General features: G+C 40.7%; 1 protein-coding gene across 8 annotated transcripts in view; it reads left to right on the plus strand.

Annotated features, from left to right (window-relative positions):
• nav1a (neuron navigator 1a) overlaps window positions 1-24,147 on the plus strand; it is a 216,824-nt gene that overhangs the window by 52,482 nt on the left and 140,195 nt on the right. For all 8 annotated transcript variants that reach the window (XM_067446893.1, XM_067446894.1, XM_067446895.1 and 5 more), the window contains one exon: window positions 20,314-20,416. In XM_067446893.1, the coding sequence (XP_067302994.1) occupies window positions 20,314-20,416 (103 nt within the window). The remainder of the gene's footprint in view (window positions 1-20,313; window positions 20,417-24,147) is intronic.

The following is a 24,147-nucleotide window of genomic DNA, read 5'->3' on the forward strand; positions in this document are numbered from 1 at the left end:
GTAATCTAACACTACTTTTTATTTATCGTCTCATTTTCATCAGTGAAAAAAGGTTTTTGACGAAAATCGTCACTTTTTATATGTTTTGATATTTTACTTTATAACGTGTTAAATATGGACGTTTTTCTTACATAAAAAAACACCACCCATTCGCCTCAGAAGGCCTTTATTAATCTCCCATGAGTTGTATTGATTACTTTTATAATGGATGGATCATGGATGCACTTTTTGGGCTTCAAATCTTGGGCTGTCATTCACTGCCATTATAAAGGATTAGCCAGGATATTTACTAATACAACTCTGATTGTATTCATTTGAAAGAAGAATGTCATATACACCTAAGGCTGATGGTGAGTAAATGATAATTAATAATTAATTTATTATTAATTTTCATTTCTGGGTGAACTGTAAGTGGTCAGATGTCTTTGGTATCAGACAGTGACAATTGGGAGCCTCCAGTGAAGGGTTAAGAGAATCCCTGCTAAGATCAGATAGAAAACCCAAACAGGTCTTCTAAATACTTAAGGAACTTGACAGATGCCTCTTAATTTGTGTCGATAAGAGCTTTATCAAACTATTTATCCTAACGTTTGCACTAAAACTCCTTTTAAATAAATCAAACCACAGCTTTTGGATTTTAGGATTAACTACATGTGAAGATAATGAGTTGCATATTCAGCAATGTTTGTAGTTTAAAAAGTTTAGTTCTTATTTGTTCTTTTTTGCTGTTTTAACTAAGACGCATGGTTGCATGATATATATATATATATATATATATATATATATATATATATATATATATATATATATATATATATATATATATAATTATTTTATATTTTTTTATATTTTTTATTATTATTATTATTATTTTTTTTTACCAATAATATGCCTCTGGAAATTCTTTTAACAATCCAGTAAAATCATGATGAATAAAACCAAGCCCCACCCTCCATTATGTGCTAAATTACAGAAGTTATTTATTTAGTTTTAATCCGCACTATATACACAATCATATTATTATTACATGTGCATTATTATTAATTTAATGAGATCGAAGGGTGTGTCTCAGAGCTGAGAGCCTTCTTACCGGGGGCACTTTACTGTTATCTTCTTCTTCATAATCATTTCCATCTCCGCCTGGCTTGAGATCTGGGTTGCAGTAGCAATAGACTGGACATGATTGCTGTTGAAAGCTGCATTCAGGGTGAGGTTATTGTACTTGTAATGATCTACAAACTAAATTATAAAAGTAGAACTTGGCAGCCCAATTATTATGATACAATAAAACAATACATTTATCTCTGATTCATGTTAAGACTGCAGTCAATCTAATCCATTTCCTCTAGTATGAGGCGCAATGACCTGGAAGCATTTTGTAAGTCATGGCACAGGATTTCCTCATTTCCTGAATGTGATATTGTTAGGTTATGCACGATAAATGTGTCTCCACGTTAAATTGCCTGTAGACCAGTGGATTGGGCAGTTAGAGAAATGGTAATGTGCAGGAAATGGTTTTGTTAATTCAAACAGCCCATTTTAAAAGGAAACCATCACTATAATGCTGTGGTTTTGCTGTGTATATTATGTTTTCCTGTGCTTGGCAAGAAAGGAAATTGTTGCAAGGGTTAAAGTCAAACTGACTGACATCCCAGCATGCTGCAGGCCTCCTCTTCACAGCACGCATGATTTCATTTCAACCAGGTCTGGTTGTGTAAGAGCTTATCTCAAGGGAAACCACACAAACAGACATAAAGACATACAGCCATGCATACAGCATTTTCTTAAATGTATGAAGGAAGCTGGATATTGTATTTGTGGTGCTCATCATTAGTTCTCTGTTCCCAAACCTAGATATCTCCCTATGTAGGCAGCCATTTTAGGCATCATAGTCACTGGACCAACCAACATTTTTTTTTAAAGGTAGGCAGCATAATTATACCCTCCAGATACTGCTTTAGTAAAACTATGACGCATAAAATACTATATTGCCAAAAGTGTTGGGACGCCTGCCTTTGCATGCACATGAACTTTAATGCCATCCCGTTCTTAATCCGTAGGGTTTAATATGGAGTTGACCCACGCTTTGCATCTATAAAAGTTTCAGCTCTTCTGGGAAGGCATTCCTCAAGGTTTAGGAGTGTGTTTATGGGGATTTTTGCCCATTCTTCTAGAAGCTCATTTGTGAGGTCAGGCACTGATGTTGGACGAGAAGGCCTGGCTCTCAGTCTCTGCTCTAATTCATCCCAAAGGTGATCTATCGGGTTGAGGTCAGGACACTGTGCAGCCCAGTCAAGTTCTTACAAACCAAACTCGCTCATCCATGTCTTTATGGACCGACGCTTTGTTTGTGCACTGGTGTTGAAATAGGAAGGGTCGTCCCCAAACTGTTCCCACAAAGTAGGGAGCATGAAATTGTCCAAAATGTCTTGATATGCTGATGCATTAAGAGTTCCTTTCACTGGAACCTAGGGGCCAAGCCCAACCCTTAAAAAACAACATCACACCATACCCCCCATCCACCAAACGTTACACTTGGCAAAATGCAATAATGCAAGTACCATTCTCCTGGCAACCGCCAAACCCAGACTTATCCATCGGATTGCCAGACAAAGAAGCGTGATTTGTCACTCCAGAGAACATGTCTCTGCTCTAGAGACCAGTGGCGGTGTGCTTTACGCCGCTGCATCACTGCTTCAGCGTCGCTTTGCATTGCATTTGGTGATGTAAGGCTCGGATGCAGCTGAAACCCATTCCATGAAGCTCTATACACACTGTTCTTGAGCTAATCTGAAGGCCACATGACGTTTAGAGGGCTTCTGATCCTGCAGAAAGTTGGTGACTTCTGCTCACTGTGCACCTCAGCATGTGCTGACCCCGCTCTGTGATTTTACGTGGCCTACCACTTTGTGGCCGAGTTGCTGTCGTTCCCAAATGCTTCCGCTTTGTTATAATCCCACTAACAGTTGACCGTAGCGTAACAGTTGACCGTAGCGTACCGTAGTGTTGACCGTAGTAGTGAGGAAATTTCACGAATAGTCTTATTGCACAGCTGGCAACCTATCACGGCACCACGCTTGAGTTCACTGAGCTCCTGAGAGCGTCCCATTCTTTCACAAGTATTTGTAGAAGCATCTGCATGCCTAGTGCTTGATTTATACACCTTCGGCCATGGAACTGATTGGGACACCTGAATTCAATGATTTGGAGGGGTGTCCCAATACTTTTGGCAATATGGTGGATATCTTTGGAGAGCAGGCAATACCAGCATTGCAACAAGCTTAGTATAAACTGTGTGTATGCAATTCAAATCAAATGCCTACACATGTAATAAAAGGTATAAAATAAATAAAAGGGTGTAGTTTTTTACTATATAAGGCTGATCGATTCATGTCATATGTTGGCACCTATGTAGAGTGTTCAAAATCTGTCACTTATGAAGATTCATTTCAGGATGCTCTCTTACGAGAATACTAGGAGTGGACACAAGATTTAAAACAGAGCCAATGTATCATAGATTGCATTGATTGTATGATGTGCATAATAAGGACTATTACAGTACTGAATTATGCATCTGATTTATTGCTTATGGGACATTATTACAGAATTGAATAGACTAGAGAAGAATAGAATAGAATAGAATAGAATAGAATAGAATAGAATAGAATAGAATAGAATAGAATAGAATAGAATAGAATAGAATAGAATAGAATAGAATAGATCTTAATTGTCTTTGTCATTAAAACAAGAAGACTGTTTAGTGATGTATACAATAGTTTGTGCAAAAAACATTATAGTGCTGGAATAATATATAGTATAGATACACTATACTGTAAAATTAGACAGAACTTGTTTGTCCAAAATAAGGTACTAATGACCAGATTGCACATAATAGGGAACAGGAATTGAAAGAGGAACCACATGTAAAGGTTGAGTTTTGGTTTGAAAACCTCCTCTAACATTGAAACACGCACAACCCGAACGCCTCCATTTTGCGAGCAATGAGTTGATGACTTGTGTACTGTTTTGACGGCCAACAGATTCATAATGTGATTAGTGTCATGACCAACATCTCCATGCCTCAGCATGCTGTGTGCGACTAATGCAATCTAAGTCCTAATCGAATTTCTGCATGTCCGCAAAACGGAGGAGTGGAAAAAATCTGCTCATTTATGCAAGCATGCAACATGGAAATAATGTTTGTGTATGTCTTAAAACATTCAGGAATATTGCTAAATGTTTCTGATTTGTTTTGTTCATATATTTGCAGTTTCAGCCTTTTCAGGACAGCTCAGTTTTAGCCGTCAACAATCTTGAGCTGGAAACAGCCCTATATTTAAGCACATTGTAAAATAACTCTCAAAAGAGCAATACTTTCCAGGACATTTCCATGTAAAATGGTCAACTCTTGGATGGATGCACATATTTAGCCTGTTTTATGTCAGTTAAAGGAGAGCTGTTTTGTTGGCCTTGCTCAAATGTCCAGTTATTTTTCAAGTCAAGTGGTGGTTTATGCGCAGTCCTGTTTTTGAAGGCCGTAATTGTTTTGCGGTTAAGACGGCCTCCGCCGTTACAGCTTTTTTCAGTCGTTAAAAAACACCACATAAACACCATTCCGTTTTCCTGTCGTATATCCTGGATGTTGACTGCTTAAAACACTCAAGGGGAAATGATTGTGTAAGCTTTTCTCAGCTTTATGTGAGGACATATCTTAGGTTTGCCTGGGTGAATAAAGGGCTAGAAATCCACTCTTTTCCCAGTAGTCACTAATGGTGACTAAAGTTCTCATTGCTCTCATATCACAGATAACAAACCCAGGCAATGATACTTGAAATGACTATTTATGTGCTAGTGCGGCTGTACTTTTATCCAAAGAACCTCTGCTGTATTTTGTCACATGCCCAATGGTCTCTAAAGCTAATGTCACCCTATATTTGTTATAATAACTTACTTCTGAGCACTGTCATTTGCCCATTAAACAGCAGCTTCCAATGTATAAAAGTAGACAGTGAGGCTGCTCACATCCTTTAAAAACTCACTGGTCTAGAGTAAACACACGCTGAGTTGTTTGTCTTTGTCACAGATGTGTTGTTTGTCAATGGCTATAAAGACACCACCGCACAGCTGCACACCAAGCCTTTAGAAAGTCAAGCATCCCAACGCTTCTCTTTTCTCCATTAGCAATGACTTTAGCAAAAGAGTGGCTCTTTTGGCACACAGGTGTCAAAGTCATGGTTCACTCAGACATACACAGTTGGTCAGGTTTAGACCCGGTTCACCTCAAATCCATGAATTAGCTTGTCATTTGGGTTTAAAGTTGTTCTCAGATTATAAAGTTCCAAGCCTTTTTAATCAATGACCCTGTTAATCTCCCCTAGTATTTAAAAGGGTTAGTTCACCCAAAAATTAAAATTATTTCATGAATTACTCACCCTCATGTCGTTGGACACCCGCAACACCTTTGTTCATCTTTAGAACACAAATGAAGATATTTTTGTTGAAAGCTGATGGCTGAGAAAGGCTTCAGATAGGCCTCCATTGGCATTCAGTACATTCCCACTGACCCATAACGGCACTAAAGAAGTCCATCTCACTACAGTGGCTGTACAATTTTACCAAGCTAAGAGAATAGTTTTTGTGTGCAAAAAAAAAAAAAAAAAATGACTTTATCGACCAAGTTATTGTCTTCCGTGTAGGTCTCGGACGTAAACTCACCTGGAACTCACGCGATAGTGGCGCTCCTCTAGCCTGACAAGCCAGACCCACATCAAGATGTTTGGTCTGGAAACTCTCCATTGACAGCTCAACCCGAGGGGCGGATAAACGGCTGTCTTTCAAACTCCCTCTGCACGCGATAGGATAGCGCTACAACCAACCAGAGCAACGAAGGTGAAGCAGAGCTCGCTGACAGATTAAACATTCACCGTATCCGGTCGGCAAAACTCAGAACACATCTTCCCTTTTTAAGAATGACTTCAGTGCCGTTCTTTGTTCTTTTCTCAGAGAAAAGCTTAACTCCAAGTCTTCCAGAGTCACGGTCAAAGCTGATCCGAAAGACCGCCGCCGTTCGCCAGTTTCTGTGTTTACTAGAAGCACGCAAACGCAACTCGGCCGTCGTCATTATGGCCCCGCCCACCGACTCTATACACGATGCGATTGGTCCGGCAAGACTTAGGGGAATACAGCTCAGAAGGGTATTGAGAGTTGCTAGACGGGCAGATTAAATTTGCTGCCGCTAGGGTGCGTCTAGATTTCTAGGCTAGCGCTCCTCCTCTTCCGGGTCATGATTTGAAGGGCGGAGCTGCGTCATATTCTCACGAATGCGTTGAGTTCACGTCAATAGCTTGGTGGATAAAGTCGTTATTTTGATTTTTGTGCGCACAATAACTATTTTCGTCGCATTGTAACATTATTGTACAGCCACTGTAGTGAGATGGACTTCTTTAGTGCCTTTATGGGTCAGTGGGAATGTCCTGAATGCCAATGGAGGCCTTTCTGAAGCCTTTCTCAGCCATCAGCTTTCAACAAAAATATCTTCATCTGTGTTCTGAAGATGAACGAAGGTCTTACGGGTGTCCAACGACATGAGGGTGAGTAATTAATGAAATGATTTTCATTTTTGGGTGAACTAACCCTTTAATTTAGACATTCTTAAATCCTTGAGAATAAAAGGTCATTTTTTTGTGTGTCTTCTTTGTCTACCCTGTATGCATACTATTTTTATAAAAAAAAAATGTGTGGCTGATTTCAAGCCTGTCAGATCTCCTCATCTTTGCTTTGAGAAGAAGACTGCAGAGCCCTTGTTAAAAGCAATTTCGCTCTAAAGCGGAAAGAAGCCGTTGATCTCATGTTCCCTCAACACATGGTCTCCAGTCCCACAGCTGGTCTCTTTGACCCTCCATGTTGTGATGGGATCACTCCGGCCTGAGGTCATTTCAGAGTTATGATGTTTTTGTTTGTCACACAGCATTACACCACCTCTTGCCTCCTTGAGCTTCAGAAGACATTGAGCAACACTTGTGCTCAATCTTTGGCAAGAAAACATTCTTCCACACGGACCTCTTTTACGACTCTTTCTTCATTGATAAAGTATCCGCTGGTCGTAGTGATGGGGTACAACAACAGCTGGGTGGAGCTCCTTAAGTCCTGAGAGGCTTCCGAGAGATGCAGCTGTGGTGTTGGAGGTTTCTCTGCACCAGTCAGTTCATAAACCCTGCGGTTATTTAGGGATCACTCTCACTTCACTTTCCCCTGCTCATGGGCATGTAGGGATTCTTCACCAAACAGGACTGCTACTGGGTTGTTGTGAGTGGAGTGGAATAAGCTTTCCCTGAGGGAAAATAGAAAAAAACTAGATTTTAAGCTCACTTTCACCTCACAGCATTTGCTGTTTAGGTGTGTTTTGAAGCATGGCAGCTGGTGTGAGTTGGGTTATGCTGGTCTTTAGTTGGTCATGAGCTGGTTTAAGCTGGAGCTAGTTTCTTAGGACCAGCACTTGACCAGCCTAAACCAACTCAAACCAGCTGCCATGCTTTAAAACGTACCTTACCAGCATATGCTGTTTTTCTCAACAGGGATAGGGCCTTTAGAAATGAATGCATTAAAGAAATATTCCATATCTACTACACGTTAAGCTCAGTCAACACCATTATTGGAAAATGTTGATTACCACAAACCTTGTGCCGCCTTTTTCAATGGAAGTGAATTGGGCCAATCTATACAATTACATGTTCTGTGTAAATTGTGTGTAAAATTTCACAACTTTGTTTTCATGACCCTAAAACACTTGACGATTTGAACAGCCAATTTGGCTCCATTCGCATCCACTTGCAATTCCAAAATAATAATATATATTTTTGGAAAATTGTTTGTGGGAATCAACATTGAAGCAAATGTTGTCATTTCAGCTTATTCGGCAATATTCTTTGTGCCACGGTTTGAAATCTTGACTACAAGCTAACACGGTACATATTGTCAAAAGATTCCTGCAGTCCTCTGAGAGCTATCCGACTTAAAATAAGTTTAGAAAGGGGATTTCCCTTTGCCGTGACAGAGGCATTCATGAATAGGAAGCCATCTCCTCCAGTGTGACAGTAAGAAAGACTTTATGTTTGACACTATGGCCCAAAACTTGTGTCTAGGGTGGATGCAGTGTTGCAGCCTGGCTTTATTGTGTTTATGCCACTACAATTTTCCCAGCCATGGTGTTGTGAGAAATATTTCCCTTTGCTTTTCTTTCTTGGCTGAATATCTCTGAACTTTAAATCAGATTTGTCATGGCAGTAGGTCTTTTTTATTGGCGACTATTTCATTCGAATTTCTCAGCTGTTCTGATTCAGTTCGGCCTCTCGCATTATTTTACAAAAGGTTTTCTTCTAAAAAGTGTCATGGGATTGCAACATGAGTGATGCAAGATAAGGATGCCTTATAATACTTTCTGGAAACAGCACCGGCAGGATAAGACCGGAGCATCACAGTTTTCTTTTCTCTGTAGTTATTCCCCAAAGGATATTATTGTAATTTTTGTGCGGATATTCCAGTCCGTCTTCTCATTTCCCACTGTGTGTCTTCTACCGTTTGGCTGAAACGGCTGCAGGACATTCTATTGTTATTTAAGAGTCCCTTCATTGACCAGATGCAGCTTGCATGTGTACGTGTCTTCCTGTTTTCATGTTGTCGAGGTCAACACTTTGTCTGAAAGCGACCTGACTGAAGTAGAAGAGTAGAGTTGAAAAACACAGACACAGAGTCACAGGGTAAACTAGACATGAAATAACCTTGTGGTGGAGAAGCAGGTAACTATGCCCTTCCCCCATACCACAAACGAGTCTGAAATGATGGAAATCAGTGTATTGTTAATAAAATATTAACCAGTTTGTCAGAGTGTGACAAATGTTTCTCTGGCACAATGCTAGGCCATTAAACTGCATTAATATCCCTTTAGGATTCATTTGGCCTTATTTAGATCCCTGTCACCCAGTATACCTTAATTAACAATTTAAACATCATCTGTTTCTCCACTCTCGCAATAAAACATGGGAAATGAAAACGATAATGAATGGAAATTGACCATCATTTTTTAAAGACCAATGGATCCAACAAGAACGCCATGCTATGCTTTGTTTCGCACGGTTCACTTTTCAGACAAAGACCTTTTAGAAAAGTGGTATATTACAAAAATTGTTTTCAGAGCTGTTAGCACACTCTGACGTCCATTTAGTTTGTCCATTTCGCTTATTGCTCTCACAGCATTCTCAGAATGGCCAAAGAATGTGCCAGTAAGCATCTGTCTACACCCTATTAGCTTCTCTATTGACAGGCTATGCTTCAGTCACTCATTAGGAAGACACTGTTGGTCTTTTAAGCTGTGGAGACAGTGTTGAAGCCTTGGGTTTCGATGGTACTTTAAATTGGCAGTGTATTTCAGAGATTAAACCATATTCACAATCTTCTGCTTAGATGTTGTAACATTGGGTTCGACTCTCTGCAACAATGTCTTGGAAGTTCTGCATGCTGTTTCAATTAATGGAACTGTGATTTCCCCAAAGTCCCTTTCAAGGAAATTCTGTTCACTCAGCGGCCATATTTGCAACGCCTCCGAGTCCTATCTATTTGAATGGGGGAATCAAAAACTGCTCGCCGAACTTTAAATGACATTTAAAATCAGCAACAAAATCTAACATGAACTCTCACATAAATGTTGTTTCTTATGATCAAATATTTTTTAGGCGAGATGAGCCATTGCGCACCTGCAGTCCTAAGCTGCGAGTCTCAGGTTTCTTCGGGAACCGGAGCTTCTAACGGCAGCTGCAGTGATGCAATGACTTTACCAAATCAGTGATTGGCTCATTTATTTTAGAAGGCGGAACTATTCCGCCATATTGTGTGTTGCAGTTTTGCCCATTCATAAGTGATAGGAGTGAACCGTTTTCTGTATCTATAGTCTTTTGGATTCCCTCATTTGGATTCTTACCTCTTCGGGATCCAAATCTAGAAGAGCCGCTCATTACCGTGCGTTCACACCGCCGCCGGCGAAAGCGTCAAAATTTGCTCTCGCCGCCCTGACAACGACGCTGTAGAAAGCTCCGTGGACGTGCTGCCGCTCTGACGCAGATCGAATGTTTTTTATTTTTTTAAACTGTAAGTTATTTAAAGAGGCCGTAAATCAAACAAGCATGTTGATGGATATACTAACCACGAGTAGGGTATAAATTAACTTCATGAAATCGTTTAAATGTGAAAGTAAGAATTAATTGCATACCCGCTGAATAACGAGCATTCTAGCGCCTGTAAAATAGTGTTGCGCGACTTCTTAACAAATTACACATCACTATGAATGATCTTGTCATAAATGATAGGGAAACCCGCACAGCAATGATCAACCTCTCCTACAATTTGTCTTGGGAACTAATGTGGTCGGAACCTTAGTTTACAGGCCTGCGTTATCTGGATTTCTCTCAAGCGGAGCACTTCTACATTCTGACTGGTTGCCGCCTGTTGCCGCCGAACCGCGTCATAGCTCATTACCATAAAGTTGAGCTGATTTCAACTCTCCTCGATGCCTACATCGTCCAAGACGCGCCGCTCTCGCCGGAACGCCGCCCGGCTCCAATTGAAAATGAATGACTTCCGGCCAGCTTGCGGCTCTCGCCGCCGGCGGTGTGAACGCACAGTTAGGGTTAGCATGCATGACTTACTATTTTTCATTAACCCTTTCACATCTAAATTAAAAATAATCTGGCTGACCCCCCAGCATGATTTTTTAAGGCGACAGTTATTTAGAGCGTATCACCTTGTTTCCATGTTGAAGCGTCTTTGATTGTCACATGACAAGCAGTCACAGTAGTGCTGTATGACTGATGATCCACTTGATGATCTCCAAATGTTTCCTTTTTATTAAAAAAAGGTCAATTTGTTACCTATAGCATGAAATATGTGATATTCCCATTGCCCAATATAGGCAAGTGGATGTGTTTTGTTTAAACACCTTTATAACGATCGCGTTAGTTATATGTTATATGAAGTTATATGTAGTTAGAGATATGTGCGATGGGCGCTGCCATTTTAGTTTGTTCCACAGTTCAGAGAATCGGATCTATTGGATTTACAACATGTGAATTCATCCACTTCTCCCGAAATACATGAAAGTGGCCGGCGAACTGGGAGAAGAATAGAGAAAACTTTAACTGCTTGTCTATTTACACCAGTAAATGCCAGTGTAAATAGCACTTACCAACAAGGCACGCCATTTGCACTGGCTCCGCCTAACAATGCCTGGTTGGGCCAAACAAGATTAAAAAAAGACGCATGACCAGCCAAGACTGATCACATCGGTGTGATCGTACTTGCAAATCTAACTGACTCTGTGTGAGGTCCTTAACAGTCTTCTCAAAGGGGCTGTTGTCAACTTTTTCATATTGAGGGCATAATCAAACCAGGAAACTGTATTTAAATGGCCGCTGGACAGTTATCTATTGCATGTTCCAAATCTTTTCTAAACAATAAAGACCATGAAATCACAGTCCAAGTTCTAGAGCCACTTCTGAGGGCCCCATAAATCCCAATTTTACGCCAACTGTAATTATGGGATTACTGTTAATCTTTCATCTTGTGATAGACGGTCATTTTTAAACCCCTTTAAATGAGGTGTGACTTCGCCAGTGCAAGCATTTGACAAGTTCTTTATGTGGGTTTAGTGTATCCCATTAGAATGCAACACACTTTACAGCCTCTCTTTTATTGTGTTCTCTTTTGAGCTAAATATACAGTAGAGTCCTCCCATTCCTTTGGAAGCGTCCATTCTCCCAGTGCTTTGTCATCACAGTATATTATTGTAACATGCCAACTAAGCTACTGTTGGTTCTCTGTTTGTCGGCCTGATGCCACATTTTGTTTCAAAGCATGTACTATTAAAATTCTCCCAGTGTCCTGCTTTTCCACTGACAGCCTTGAATCAACTTGTATACCCTGAATAGGCAGAGAAAAGAGATCGTCTGAATTGGTAGCGGCTGCTTTCAACTCTTTCTCTTAGCACCCCATCACAAGTAGATGAGGGTGTAAAGTGGGGGAGGCAGGTGTACTGCAGTCCCCCCGTCCACATTTAACCAGCTAGCCTGGATTCATTAGCTTTCCCCCTGAGAATGTGTTTGCGACGGGGGGAGAAATTTGCATCCCTAATTTCCTCATTCCCTCACCCCGGCTGCAGCTGGGTCCTCTGGGCCCGGGCCGATTTGGAAAACAGGAAGTCTGACGGTCTTGGACCTTTCCGTCAACCTTACCCCTGTAGTGGGGAGGCTTTAATTACCATAAACGAGAGCTGTGCTTAACAACCGCGTGGAATCGATTAGATGCAGAGGAGGGATTGGGGAGGTGGCCCCCCTCCTTCTACGCTGGCTGATGTCTTTTGTTTCAGGGTGTAGTACGTTACACATCCCTGTTTTGGATCATAGAGCAGACATTTGCATTAAGAAAGGGCTGAAGCTTGTAAGAAAGGCTTAATAATTATTTAATGCTGCTCAGTCTGCACTGTAAATCATGTGACTAAAAATCAGAGGTAAGTAATTGCAGCCGGTTGCATGACTGAACATGGACAAAGAGAATTTTTGACAGAGCTTCTCGTGCTACTTCCATTGGCACAAGCAGACGGTCTTAGAGAAAGCCCATTTAACATAACTTCCAGTGGTGTTTGGAAATATGTTGTGTACAATAGTCTTTATTTGCTACTTCTAACAATTCAGCTGTTGTTATTATAGTGACCTTCTCATCAACATTTCATGTTTTGAGTCATTATTTCAAGATCATATTGATTCAGATGTGACTGAAATGGTGATATCTGGGTAGCTGAGATATTTGCAAGTGGTCTGTCCATTTGACAGGAAATTTGACTTTATAAAAAAATAAGTTCCACAAATGTTTTTAACAATTATTGATTATTTTCTCATCAAAAATTTTAAAGAAAACACTTTTTTTCTTGCCCTCTCAGAGAAAACGCCTCTAATTAAGACATAAATAACAATTCTGCTCATTACCCTATTACGAAACACTTGATAAAGCTTCAAAACCCCCCCAATGTTTTTCTGTTGCTAGTTTTTTTTGCCCTGCTGGTACATTCTTTGGGATGAATGTAAAGAGGAATGGATTTAAATCAAGCACAGATTAAATGAACTGTCCTAGAGTGGTCGATTCAAGTGTGTCTAATATGATTTTAACTACTACTGCTCAGTGAATGAATGTGACTCTTGGGCATTTGGGATGGTGTGCCAATCTTTAGAGCACTGATTTAGCCAAGCTGAAGAGGGAAGAGCCCAAACATGTGTGCCATCTAGTGTAGGGTAGCAGACATGGTAACCAAACATGAGTGGGAGTCTAAACTATCCTGAACATTTACATCCGTCCTTTCAGTAGTAATATGAGGTGATGTGAATACAATTGAATATACATTTTCTGAATATGTGAGTTTTGTTTAATTCTGCAAAACTTGCACCAGGATGCTAGTGCTTTGGCTGGATGCCAAGGCATCGCTGTGCAGTTGCTATGGTGTTCTAGTGGCTGATAGAGTGTTGCTATGCTGTTGCTAGGTATTCTGGTGGTTGATCTGTGGTTGTTAATGTGTTCATAGTGATTGCCACGCCAGTCTATGATGTTTAGGATGGTGTTCTGGTGATTGTTTATGTGTTTGGGGTGGTTGCCAGGACACTGCCATGCAGCTTCTGTGGTGTTCAGGTGGATACTAGGGTGTTGCTATGCGGTTATTCTAGTGTTCTAAGAGATTACCAGGTCAGAGCTACAGTGTTCAGAATAGTTGCTAGGGTGTTGCTTAGTTGCTAGGGTGTTGCTTATATGGTGGTTGTTTTGTTGTTTTTAATCTGTTCAGGGTGGTTGTCAGGGTGTTACTAAGGTGTTATGGTGGTTGCTAAGTGTTCTTTCTGTGTTTAACGTGGTTGCCAGGGTATTGCTATGCAGCTTCTGTGGTGTTCACATGGATGATAGGCTGTTGCAATTACTTGGTCAGTGCTAATGTGTTTTAGGGGGTTGCTATAGTGTTGCTAAGGTGTTTTGGTGGTTGCTAGGTGATTGTTTGTGTGTTTAAGTTGGTTGCCAGGACACTGCTATGCAGCTGCTGTGGTTTTCATGGGATGATAGGGTGTTGCTATGTCGTTTTTGGCGTGTTCTAAGAGATTACCAGGCCAGAGCTACAGAGTTCAGCATAGTTGCTAGGGTGCTGCTTAGGTATTTTAGTGGTTGTTAATGTGTTCATGGTGATTGTCAGGGTGTTGCTAAGGTATTATGGGGGTTGCTATGTGGATGTTAATGTGTTCAGGGTGATTGCCAAGCCAGTCTAAGATGTTAAGGATGGTTGCTATGGTGTTTTGCTGGTTGCTATGTGGTTGTTAATGTGTTTAAGGTGATTTCCAAGCCAGTATATGATGTTCAGGATGGTTGCTAAGGTGTTCTGGTTGTTGTGCTTTTGTTTAGAGTGGTTGCCAGGACATTGCTATGCAGATTTTGTGATGTTCAGGTGGAATGCTAGGGTGTTGCTATGTGGTTGTTGGCGTGTTCTAAGAGATTACCAGGCCAGAGCTACAGTGTTCAGAATAGTTACTAGGGGATTGCTTAGGTATTTTGGTCGTTGTTAATGTGTTCATGGTGGTTGTCAGGGTATTGCTAAGGTGTTATGGTGGTTACTAAGTGTTCTTTGTGTGTTTAACGTGGTTGCCAAAACATTGCTATGCAGCTTCTGTGGTGTTCACATGAATGATAGGCTGTTGCGATTACCCGGCCAGTGCTATTGTGTTCTAGGTGGTTGCTATAGTGTTGCTAAGGTGTTCTGGTGGTTGCTAGGTGATTGTTTGTGTGTTTAGGGTAGTTGCCAGGACATTGCTATGCAGCTGCTATGGTGTTTACATGGGTGATAAGCAGTTGCGATTACCCGGGCAATGCTACTGTGCTCTAGGGGGTTACTATGGTGTTGCTAAGGGGCTCTGGTGGTTGCTAGGTGATTGTTTGTGTGTTTAAGGTGGTTGCCAGGACATTGCTATGCAGCTGCTGTGGTGTTCAGGTGGATGCTAGGGTGTTTCTTAGGTGTTCTTGTTGTTGCTTTGTGGTTGTTAATGTGTTCAGGGTGGTTGCCGGACCAGTCTATGATATTCAGGGGGATTGCTAGGGTGTTACTAAGGTGTTTGCAGCTTAGCATATTATTTGGCAAGTAATAACACTTCTTCTCATCATGCACACGGTTTGAGGTAGCAGGGGGTCGTTCTACCTCTAAGCAAGGACCACAATTTTTTTGCCCTCTCTGCTGCCATTGGGGATAACCTTTCAAATCTGAACAGCTTGACCACTTTGACTGGCACATGGAGCTGCGGTTCTGTGCGTTCAGTGACTCTCAGTATTGAGCTAATTCCCAAAGCCACTGAAATCAATATGTCTTATATGTCACACCTTTTAATGGTGAAATCAATGTGATATGTTTTCGTGAACATGTTTCTCACAATCACTGCAGCATCGAGTGGTGTTGCCAGACTGGCCGTGCTTAGGCTACAACCATCAGGGTGATGGACATCTCATAGGTTCATGACCTCTCTCTCTCTGCATAGGTCATTCCAGCACTGGCCAGCTGGACTGACCCGCAGGGGTCCGTGGGTGTGGGGGTGGAAGTGCGATGATCTTATCAGTCTCCTTTCGTTACACCAGCGCTCAACAGCACAATTCACATGTATCCTCTGCCAACTATAATGATCCATACACAATGTAATATTATTGAGAGGAAACAAAGTGGCTATGGTTATGTTGTTTTAGACATGGACTATACATACTTCTTCAAAACGCATGCTTATCTTCAACAGATTTGAATACTGAACCCATTAATGAATAGGAGCAAATCCACTATGCATGTTTTTGGTTGTAAAAGGTCCACTCACTCATACATTTTCTCTCAAATCTGTCCATTTTCTGGTAATTACCCTCTCACAGCTTAATGCTACATGCTATCGCAGAGAGTTAATGGTCCTTTCAGAGACAGGCTGTTTCCGAAACCATCACTGTCTTCTTGTCAATGGGGGTTGTGGTCAGCCTGCTCTAAATTCTACTCATCTTTGCTTTTATGACATTTTATAAGAAATGCTAAATCAAATATGATGTACGTGATATCCAAAGGAATGGCATAACATTAAAAGAAGTAAAATGTTTCCCAAAAGGATTGCTTTAATACTTCTAGCTGTCATTGGTTAGCCAAACGGATAGCCTTGTCCCAAACTTGCACTATTGGTTGAGATAGTGTTTATATGATATTTAATCAAAAATAACGGTTGTAGCCTAGAAATGTAGACGCATCCTAGTGGCAGCAAATCTAATTTGCAGCCAGTGTCGTCTAGCAACTCTCCATAGACTTGCAAGCTGGAAAAACCAAACTCTGGTCAGGCCAATCACATCGTGTATAGAGTCGGTGGGTGGGCTTAACATAATGATGGCCGAGTTGCAAGCTACTTGTAAACACAGAAACTGGCGAACGGCGGTCTTTCGAAACGGCTTTGGCTGCGACTCTGGAAGACTTGGAGTTAAGCTTTTCTCTGAGAAAAGAACAAAGAACGGCACTGAAGTCATTCTTAAAAAGGGAAGATGTGTTCGGAGTTTAGCCGACCGGATACGGCGAAAGCTAAATATATCAGCTAGCTCCGCTTTACGTTGTTCTGGTTGGTTGTAGCGCTATCCAATTGCATGCAGAGGGAAATTGAAAGCCAATTGTTTATCCCGCCCCTCAGACTGAGCCCTGCTAATGAAGAGTTCCCAGACCAAACATCTTGATGTGGGTCTGGCTTGTCAGGCTACTTCTACAATGTTCCAGAGATGAACAAAAGTCTTACGGTTTTGGAATGACATGAGGGCGAGTGACAGAATTTTCATTTTTGGGTGAACTATCCATTTAAGAGAGCAGAGCATAACATAACTGTGTGATATGTACAGTATAAGCCCAACTAGCTTTAAACCAAACCACCCTCATTGCTCGCAGAGCAGCCCTTTTGAACCACTCTGGGAGACTCATTGTATTTCATGAGTCTAATTGTATGAGATTATGCCTGAATGAAGAGACACTCCACAGGAGGCTCACATGGGGGGGTTCTCCATTTTCATCACAAAGCCATGGACCACCTCCATGTGTTGTACTGATCCACTACACACACCCTCACAAACACACTCAATCATTTTTCTATGGTGGAGATTAAAGTGAATTAAGAGTAGGACTTTGACTAATGCCAGTCTGGATGTCATTACAGAGGGTTTGGCATGAGGTCCTGCTGTGCTGACTGGTCAAGCTTCGAGATTAACACACCCCAGGGGAAACATACAAGATGGTATGAGTGATGAGGTTTTGGGAGGGATGCGAGGTGGCAGGGACAGGTTGAGACAAATCCCACCAAATTCTCCGGCTGTCGGATGTGTATTGTGCATAAAGCGAGTAGTTCTAATTAGTGATGTAAGAAAATATTTATTTCCCTAAAACACTGAAAGGGGAAATAAATCTTCCATTTAGCCGAAAGCCAAATCTGAAGATTAGTAGTTACATTTTTGAAGAGGTGTTAGTCAGGCCAGGAGGGGGCGCTCACCCTGTGGTCTGTGTGGGTCCTAATGCCCCAGTATCGTGATGGGGACACTACTGTCAAAGAGCACCGTCCTTTCGATAAGACATTAAATCGAGGTCCTGGCTCTCTAAATCTCTCCCACAATGTTCTTCGAGAAAGAGTAGGGGAGTTACCTCGGCATCCTGGCCAAATTTGCCCATTGGCCCCTGTCCATCATCATGGCGTCTTAATCATCTCCATATCCTGATTGGCTTCATCACTCTGTCTCCTCTCCACCAATCAGCTGGTGTGTGGTGGATGTTCGGGCACAATATGGCTGCCTTCGCATTATCAAGGTGGATACTGCACATTGATCATGGTTGAGAAGATTCAACCTATCCACATGTAAAGTGCGTTGAGTGTCGAGAAAAGCGCTATACAAATGTAATGGATTATTATTCATTATTATTATTACAAAGGATTTATGTCATTTGATACTTGATGTTGTTCAGGTATCGTGTTCACAGGCGATAAACCAGTCGTAGTAAAGATCTTTGGAAGTCCATCCATGTTGTAGCTCACAGTGTCCACAGAATGTGTCATCTGAGAAACGCGAACTATTTAGGTTAATAATTTCAACCCTAAAAACCATTTAGGTTGAAACAGATATTTTTGCCATTTTGACAAAATATTTTTTATTAAAAAAATGTCCGGACATCACTAGTTTCTTTTCGCCAAAATCATCTATGAGTGAAACGTCACTTCATCATTGTGTGTCAGACATCGCCACCTTGAGGAATAACGGTGAACTGCACTTATTCAGTCATCAGAGAGTCAAAAAAATATACTTACACTGTTACACACCTCGGGTCGTTAGTGACCCTACAATTTATACAAGAACAACAACAACAAAAAAATCATGGAAAAAGGGCATTTATTAATTGAGGAATACTAAGAAAGTTGATGTCTACTTTTTTTTAAAAAAAATGCACGATGAGGAGGGTTGTGAATGACATCCCAGGTCACTAAAGACCCGAGGTATGCGTTTAAGGGTCAGCATGATTTTGCATAATTTAACAAACATTTGCGAACAGGATCACAAATTTGCGCAGTTGGATACAGTTCTCAACTTGTGGTTTAAAGCATATTTTCTTATTATGACGTGGAAATACGTAGATCATGATCTTGGGCACAAAAATGAAGCTAGCATGCAGGACATTGTATATCATTCATTCCATGTATGGAATGACTGTATATACATACTGTATATACATTTCCATCTATATATTTTTAGCAATGCAATGCGTTCAGCTTTTAGTTACCAGTGTGTCAAATGAACTGTATGAATGGAGCGATATCATGTGTGATCAGCCAAAATTAAAGATTTTTTTCTTTCAAATTACACATAGTGAAAGCCTGACAAGCCAGACCCACATCAAGATGTTTGGTCTGGAAACTCACCATTGACAGCTCAATCCGAGGGGCGGATAAACGGTTGTCTTTCAAACTCCCTCTGCACGCGATAGGATAGCGCTACAACCAGAGCAACGAAGGTGAAGCAGAGCTCGTTGGTAGATTAAACATTCGCCGTATCCGGTCGGCTAAACTCTGAACACATCTTCCCTTCTTAAGAATGACTTCAGTGCCGCTCTTTGTTCTTTTCTCAGAGAAAAGCTTAACTCCAAGTCTTCCAGAGTCGCGGTCAGAGCTGATTCGAAAGACCGCCGTTCTCCAGTTTCTGTGTTTACAAGAAGCACGCAAACGCAACTCGCCCGTCGTCATTATGGCCCTGCCCACCGACTCTATACACGATGTGATTGGCCCGTCCAGAGTTAGGGGAATACAGCTCAGAAGGGGATTGAGAGTTGCTAGACGACACTCGCGGACAGATTAGATTTGCTGCCGCTAGGATGCGTCTAGTTTTCTAGGCTAACATAGTGAGTCATTTGACAACAATGTAGCATGTGTAACACATTTATCATTACACATTTAATTTTTTCACGTAATTTCAACATAAATTATAGGTATAAGTATTTTATTCCATCCGAGTCTGAGTGTATGAAGCCGAACTGATGAACTGATAAACGGAGGGAAACCTCTTTGTAAACTGCGTTCTGTGGTTTTACGATCTGACACTAGAGCAGCGCTGTTTTTTTTAGGGTGGGAGGCTGATTAGACGAAATTCAGCTCTTTCACTGTCAGCAGTTTTAAAACAGTCCTCAACATGTGTCGAGTTAAGACGTATTATGCATTTCCCCCTAGTTTTACAGCTTGGATGTCAAATAAATCTGTATAAGCACATTTGCGTAAATAAAGAAAGCAATTAAACTGAAAGGAGACCTTTTATAAATACTAGTGTCCTGTTTAAGGGAGCTTGCTAGTACAGTAGCTCAAAGTGCTTTTGGCATCTTGGCAGACTAGAAATGTAATGTTTAATTCATTCGGGTACTCCCTGAAAAGCTGCCCGCTTGCTGAATCGTCATATTCCAATGCTTCGTTGCTCTGCGCTCTTACAGTGGGAGAGAAAGCTGTTGTGTATCGTTCCTGAAAGCTGAGATACTGTACGTGTGCGAGTGGAAAGGTGGAGCGTGGCTCATTATCATGTATCTAGATATACACTAATGTTTCTGTTGGCTGTTCTCCACAAAGCGCTAAATCTTAATGCACATGGGTGTGTTTGTGTTTGTGGCCACATCACTGCTAAATGCCTGCATTAACCAGCCGCTCATCCTCTCCTCTCTGCTCTTTTCTGCAGATCCCGAGTCCCAGAGGAAGCGCACCGTTCAGAATGTCCTCGACCTCCGACAGAACCTGGAAGATACCATGTCCAGCTTACGGGGGTCGCAGCTCAGCCACAGGTACAGGAGCTCACATGTCTAGCCCAGCTAAAAAAAAAAAAAAAACACAAAACACAAAACAAAACAGTCCATGTTTGTTTTGTTGTTTTGTGTTCAGGTTAAAAAAAATATATATTTTTTTTTTTCTTTAGACTTAGTAAACTCAGGCTGATCTGTCTGCGATTTGATTTTGTCCTGCAGCTCAGGCTGGTAACCTATGCTGCGTCCCAATTCGCCTACTTATACTACGTCCTAAAAGTATGTACTCTTTTTGTGAAGAAAATGTATATACTTTTGTGTGTGTAGCAGAAAAGTATGCAAGCTTCGGGACATACTTCTTCACCTTTTTTAACGGACTCTGTCCCTTAGTTACGAGCATCCCGTCACCGTTTATCTGCTCTCTCAATCATCGTCAGATTCCTCACAGTTCAAATCCTCCACCATCAGATTAATCTCCTGCGTATCGGAGAGAAATGTAGCCGCTCGTTGATCTGCCATTTGTGGGTCTTTAAAGCAGAGACTCTCCTCATGTGTTTGCAGTTTAAATATAATGATGCTTTTAAAAGTTAATGGCCAAACGTGTCATTACAAAAGTGCTCAATGCTGCTGCAAGTGAAATATAATGTGGACAACACTGAATAAATATATTTTAAATACTGATAGTTGGTCCCTCAAACCCCTTTATCTAAACTTCTCTACTTAACCATCGAACTCGCACATCCGTCATGTTTGTAGTTTTTTTACGCTTTTTATCCGCATTTGTAGTTTTTATCGAATCCTTGTCCAACTCGCAATGGGTTGTGGGCAATATCAGCCGTTAGAGTGCGCATCGATCGGACTGGAAATAGTAAACCACCCGGGCATCTTTGGAAAACTCTTTTCAGCATACTACGATTTGGGACATACTAATTCTATTTTCGAATACTATTTAGTATGGATAGTATGCAAATTGGGACGCAGGGCAATACATTAATTTCTACTGCTTCTGTTACACTTTTGCGGGAACCAATCACGGGTTTAACACAATGGCTGATAGAGAAGCGATGGGTCGTTGCCCGTTGATCTCGCCTCTTGTGGTCTGATTGGCTGAGGACTATCCAATTGCGCACAGAGTCATGTGAATAATGCCCGTTGATCACTCCTCTTGTGCTGTAGAAAATACAGAGCAGACTCCCCAGACCAATGTTCAATCTTTAATTTAATTGAAATACGTTTTCCTTTTCTTTCTCTTCTTTTTTTTTTGATTAATTGTATGCTAGGAAATTACACTAATCAGTTTATAAATCTAAAGTAAGGATTGACAAAATGTAAACAATAAGACAAACTATTATAATGACTATATTGTAATGTCAGTTCATCGGTATTGGCCAGACATTGTTTCTTTCTTTGTTTGTTATTTTGTTTGTTTTTGTTTTGTGTTCTGTTCTGTTTTGTGTTTTGTTTTGTTTATTTATTTTCTTTTATTGTTTTCCTTTTCTTGTTCTTTCTTTTCTGTCTTTTTGGTTCATTGTATGCTAGGAAATCACACAAATCAGGTTTTAAATCTAAAGTAAGGATTGCCAAAATGTAAAAAAAAATAAAAAAAAAATAATAATAATAATAATAATAATACAAAATATTATAAAACTATTATTGTAATAAATATAAATGTATCTGTATCGGCCAGAAATTGTTTGTTTTGTTAATTGTTTTATGTGCTTTGGTTTGTTTATTTATCATTTATCTTTATATTTATATTCATATTTATCTTTTTTGTTATGTTGTGTTTTTGTTTGTTTGGTTATGTGTTTTGTTTTATTTTGTTTTGTTTTGTTTTGTCTTATGTTATTTCATGTTACGTGCTTTTTGTTATGGGTTTTGTTTTATGTTTTCTTATGTGTTTTGTTTTGTGTGTTATGTGTTTTGTTTTGTGTGTTATGTGTTTTGTTTTGTGTGTTATGTGTTTTGTTTTGTTGTGTTTTTTGTTTTGTTATGCGTTTTGTTTTGTGTGTTATGTGTTTTGTTTTGTTGTGTTTTTTGTTTTGTTATGCGTTTTGTTTTGTGTGTTATGTGTTTTGTTTTGTTGTGTTTTTTGTTTTGTTATGCGTTTTGTTTTGTGTGTTATGTGTTTTGTTTTGTTGTGTTTTTTGTTTTGTTATGTGTTTTGTTTTGTGTGTTATGTGTTTTGTTTTGTTGTGTTTTTTGTTTTGTTATGTGTTTTGTTTTGTGTGTTATGTGTTTTGTTTTGTGTTGTTGTGTTTTTTGTTTTGTTATGTGTTTTTTTATGGGTTTAGTTTTGTTTTATTTTTGTTATGTTTATGTTAAATTGTTATGTTATGTGTTTAGCCTGCTGAGTTTCAGTGTATTTGAGATGCGCTCCAGTTCATGATCATTGAAAGCGATCGCTTCCGCGACCTCATAGTCAAGTCTAGGCTACTTTTTTGCTTCTTATTAATTAAATACATGCAATTGGCCGAAGAAACCTTTATTAAAATTAAGAGACAATTTGTACAAAACGAAAGAAAGGCTTTTTACAAAACTAAACTTAATATTAAACTAAATATAACCACCAAAATCATTTCTGACCCACTCGCATCTTTGCCTATCATAATCAGATGAAATTAAAAAATAATATTAGGCTGTAATATTTAAACATAAATTAAAAACATTGTTTAATGGCTACGACAAGTATATTAAGCTACAGATTTATGTCATGTCTGAGCTGGATTTGAACATCATTTTACCGCTGGGTTCATGAGCGCGCGCCTGCAGATTATTGAGCTGATCACACCGGCTCCGCTCCGCTCATTAGTCATTACAGGCTCGTTCTCGACAGAACGCCCACGTATTCAAAAATGGTCGGGTTTAAATGGGGCTCGGGCTCGTAATTACAGTAAATGTGTCGGGCAGGGCCGGTCTCTCGGGTGCATTGGCTTGGGTAGGGTCGGTCTTGATTTTTTTGAACCGATCTAAGCTCTAGTTCGAAAAAACGAAAACGAAACGAAAATATTATTACCCCCCCTCCAGACAATATCATCGTCCATCGCAATGTTTTATTGTACACATCGTCAGCTGCCGATTTAAGTTACATCGCCCAACCCTAGTCCAGAGCACCTTCTACGAGGAGACTGTGAGGGCCCTAGATGCGTATGTCCAGAGAGCTGCCCTGTGGCGAAAATCGGATCAGTTGTTCGTGTGTTTTGGGTCCCCGAGTAAAAGAAAACCAGCATCTAAGCAGACGTTGAGCAAAGGGATAGTCGAGGCTATCTCATTAGCATACGAGTCGGCTGGACAGCCTTCACCTCTGAAAGTCCGAGCCCACTCAACCAGGAGTATGGCGGCCTCTATGGCTCTAATATCAGGAGTTTCGCTTCAAGAGGTGTGTGATGCGGCAGGGTGGTCCTCTCCGCACACTTTTGTGAGGTTTTACAATTTAGCCTCTACCCCAGGTTCCCGGATGTTTGTGGGTTGAGCAGTTCACATAGACAGACACTTGGGACTATAGCGACATGGGAATTTCTTTCCCGTAGTGTTTCGACGCAGCTCGAGTTCCCTCGATAAAGGGAATGTCTCAGGTTACGTATATGTAACCATGGTTCCCTGAGAGGGAACGAGGCGCTGTGTCGCGATGCCATACTCCCGGCATGCCTGTGATCGACTTGTTCGACTTGTTCAGAAGCTGACGACCGTTTGGTCCGGGTGTGCTTTATAGCTTCCTGGTCGATGACGTCACTCACCCATGACGTATCTCCACGCTATTGGACAGATTTCAC

The sequence above is a fragment of the Pseudorasbora parva genome, chromosome 6 (genome assembly GCF_024679245.1).
Source record: "Pseudorasbora parva isolate DD20220531a chromosome 6, ASM2467924v1, whole genome shotgun sequence".
Taxonomy (NCBI): domain Eukaryota; kingdom Metazoa; phylum Chordata; class Actinopteri; order Cypriniformes; family Gobionidae; genus Pseudorasbora; species Pseudorasbora parva.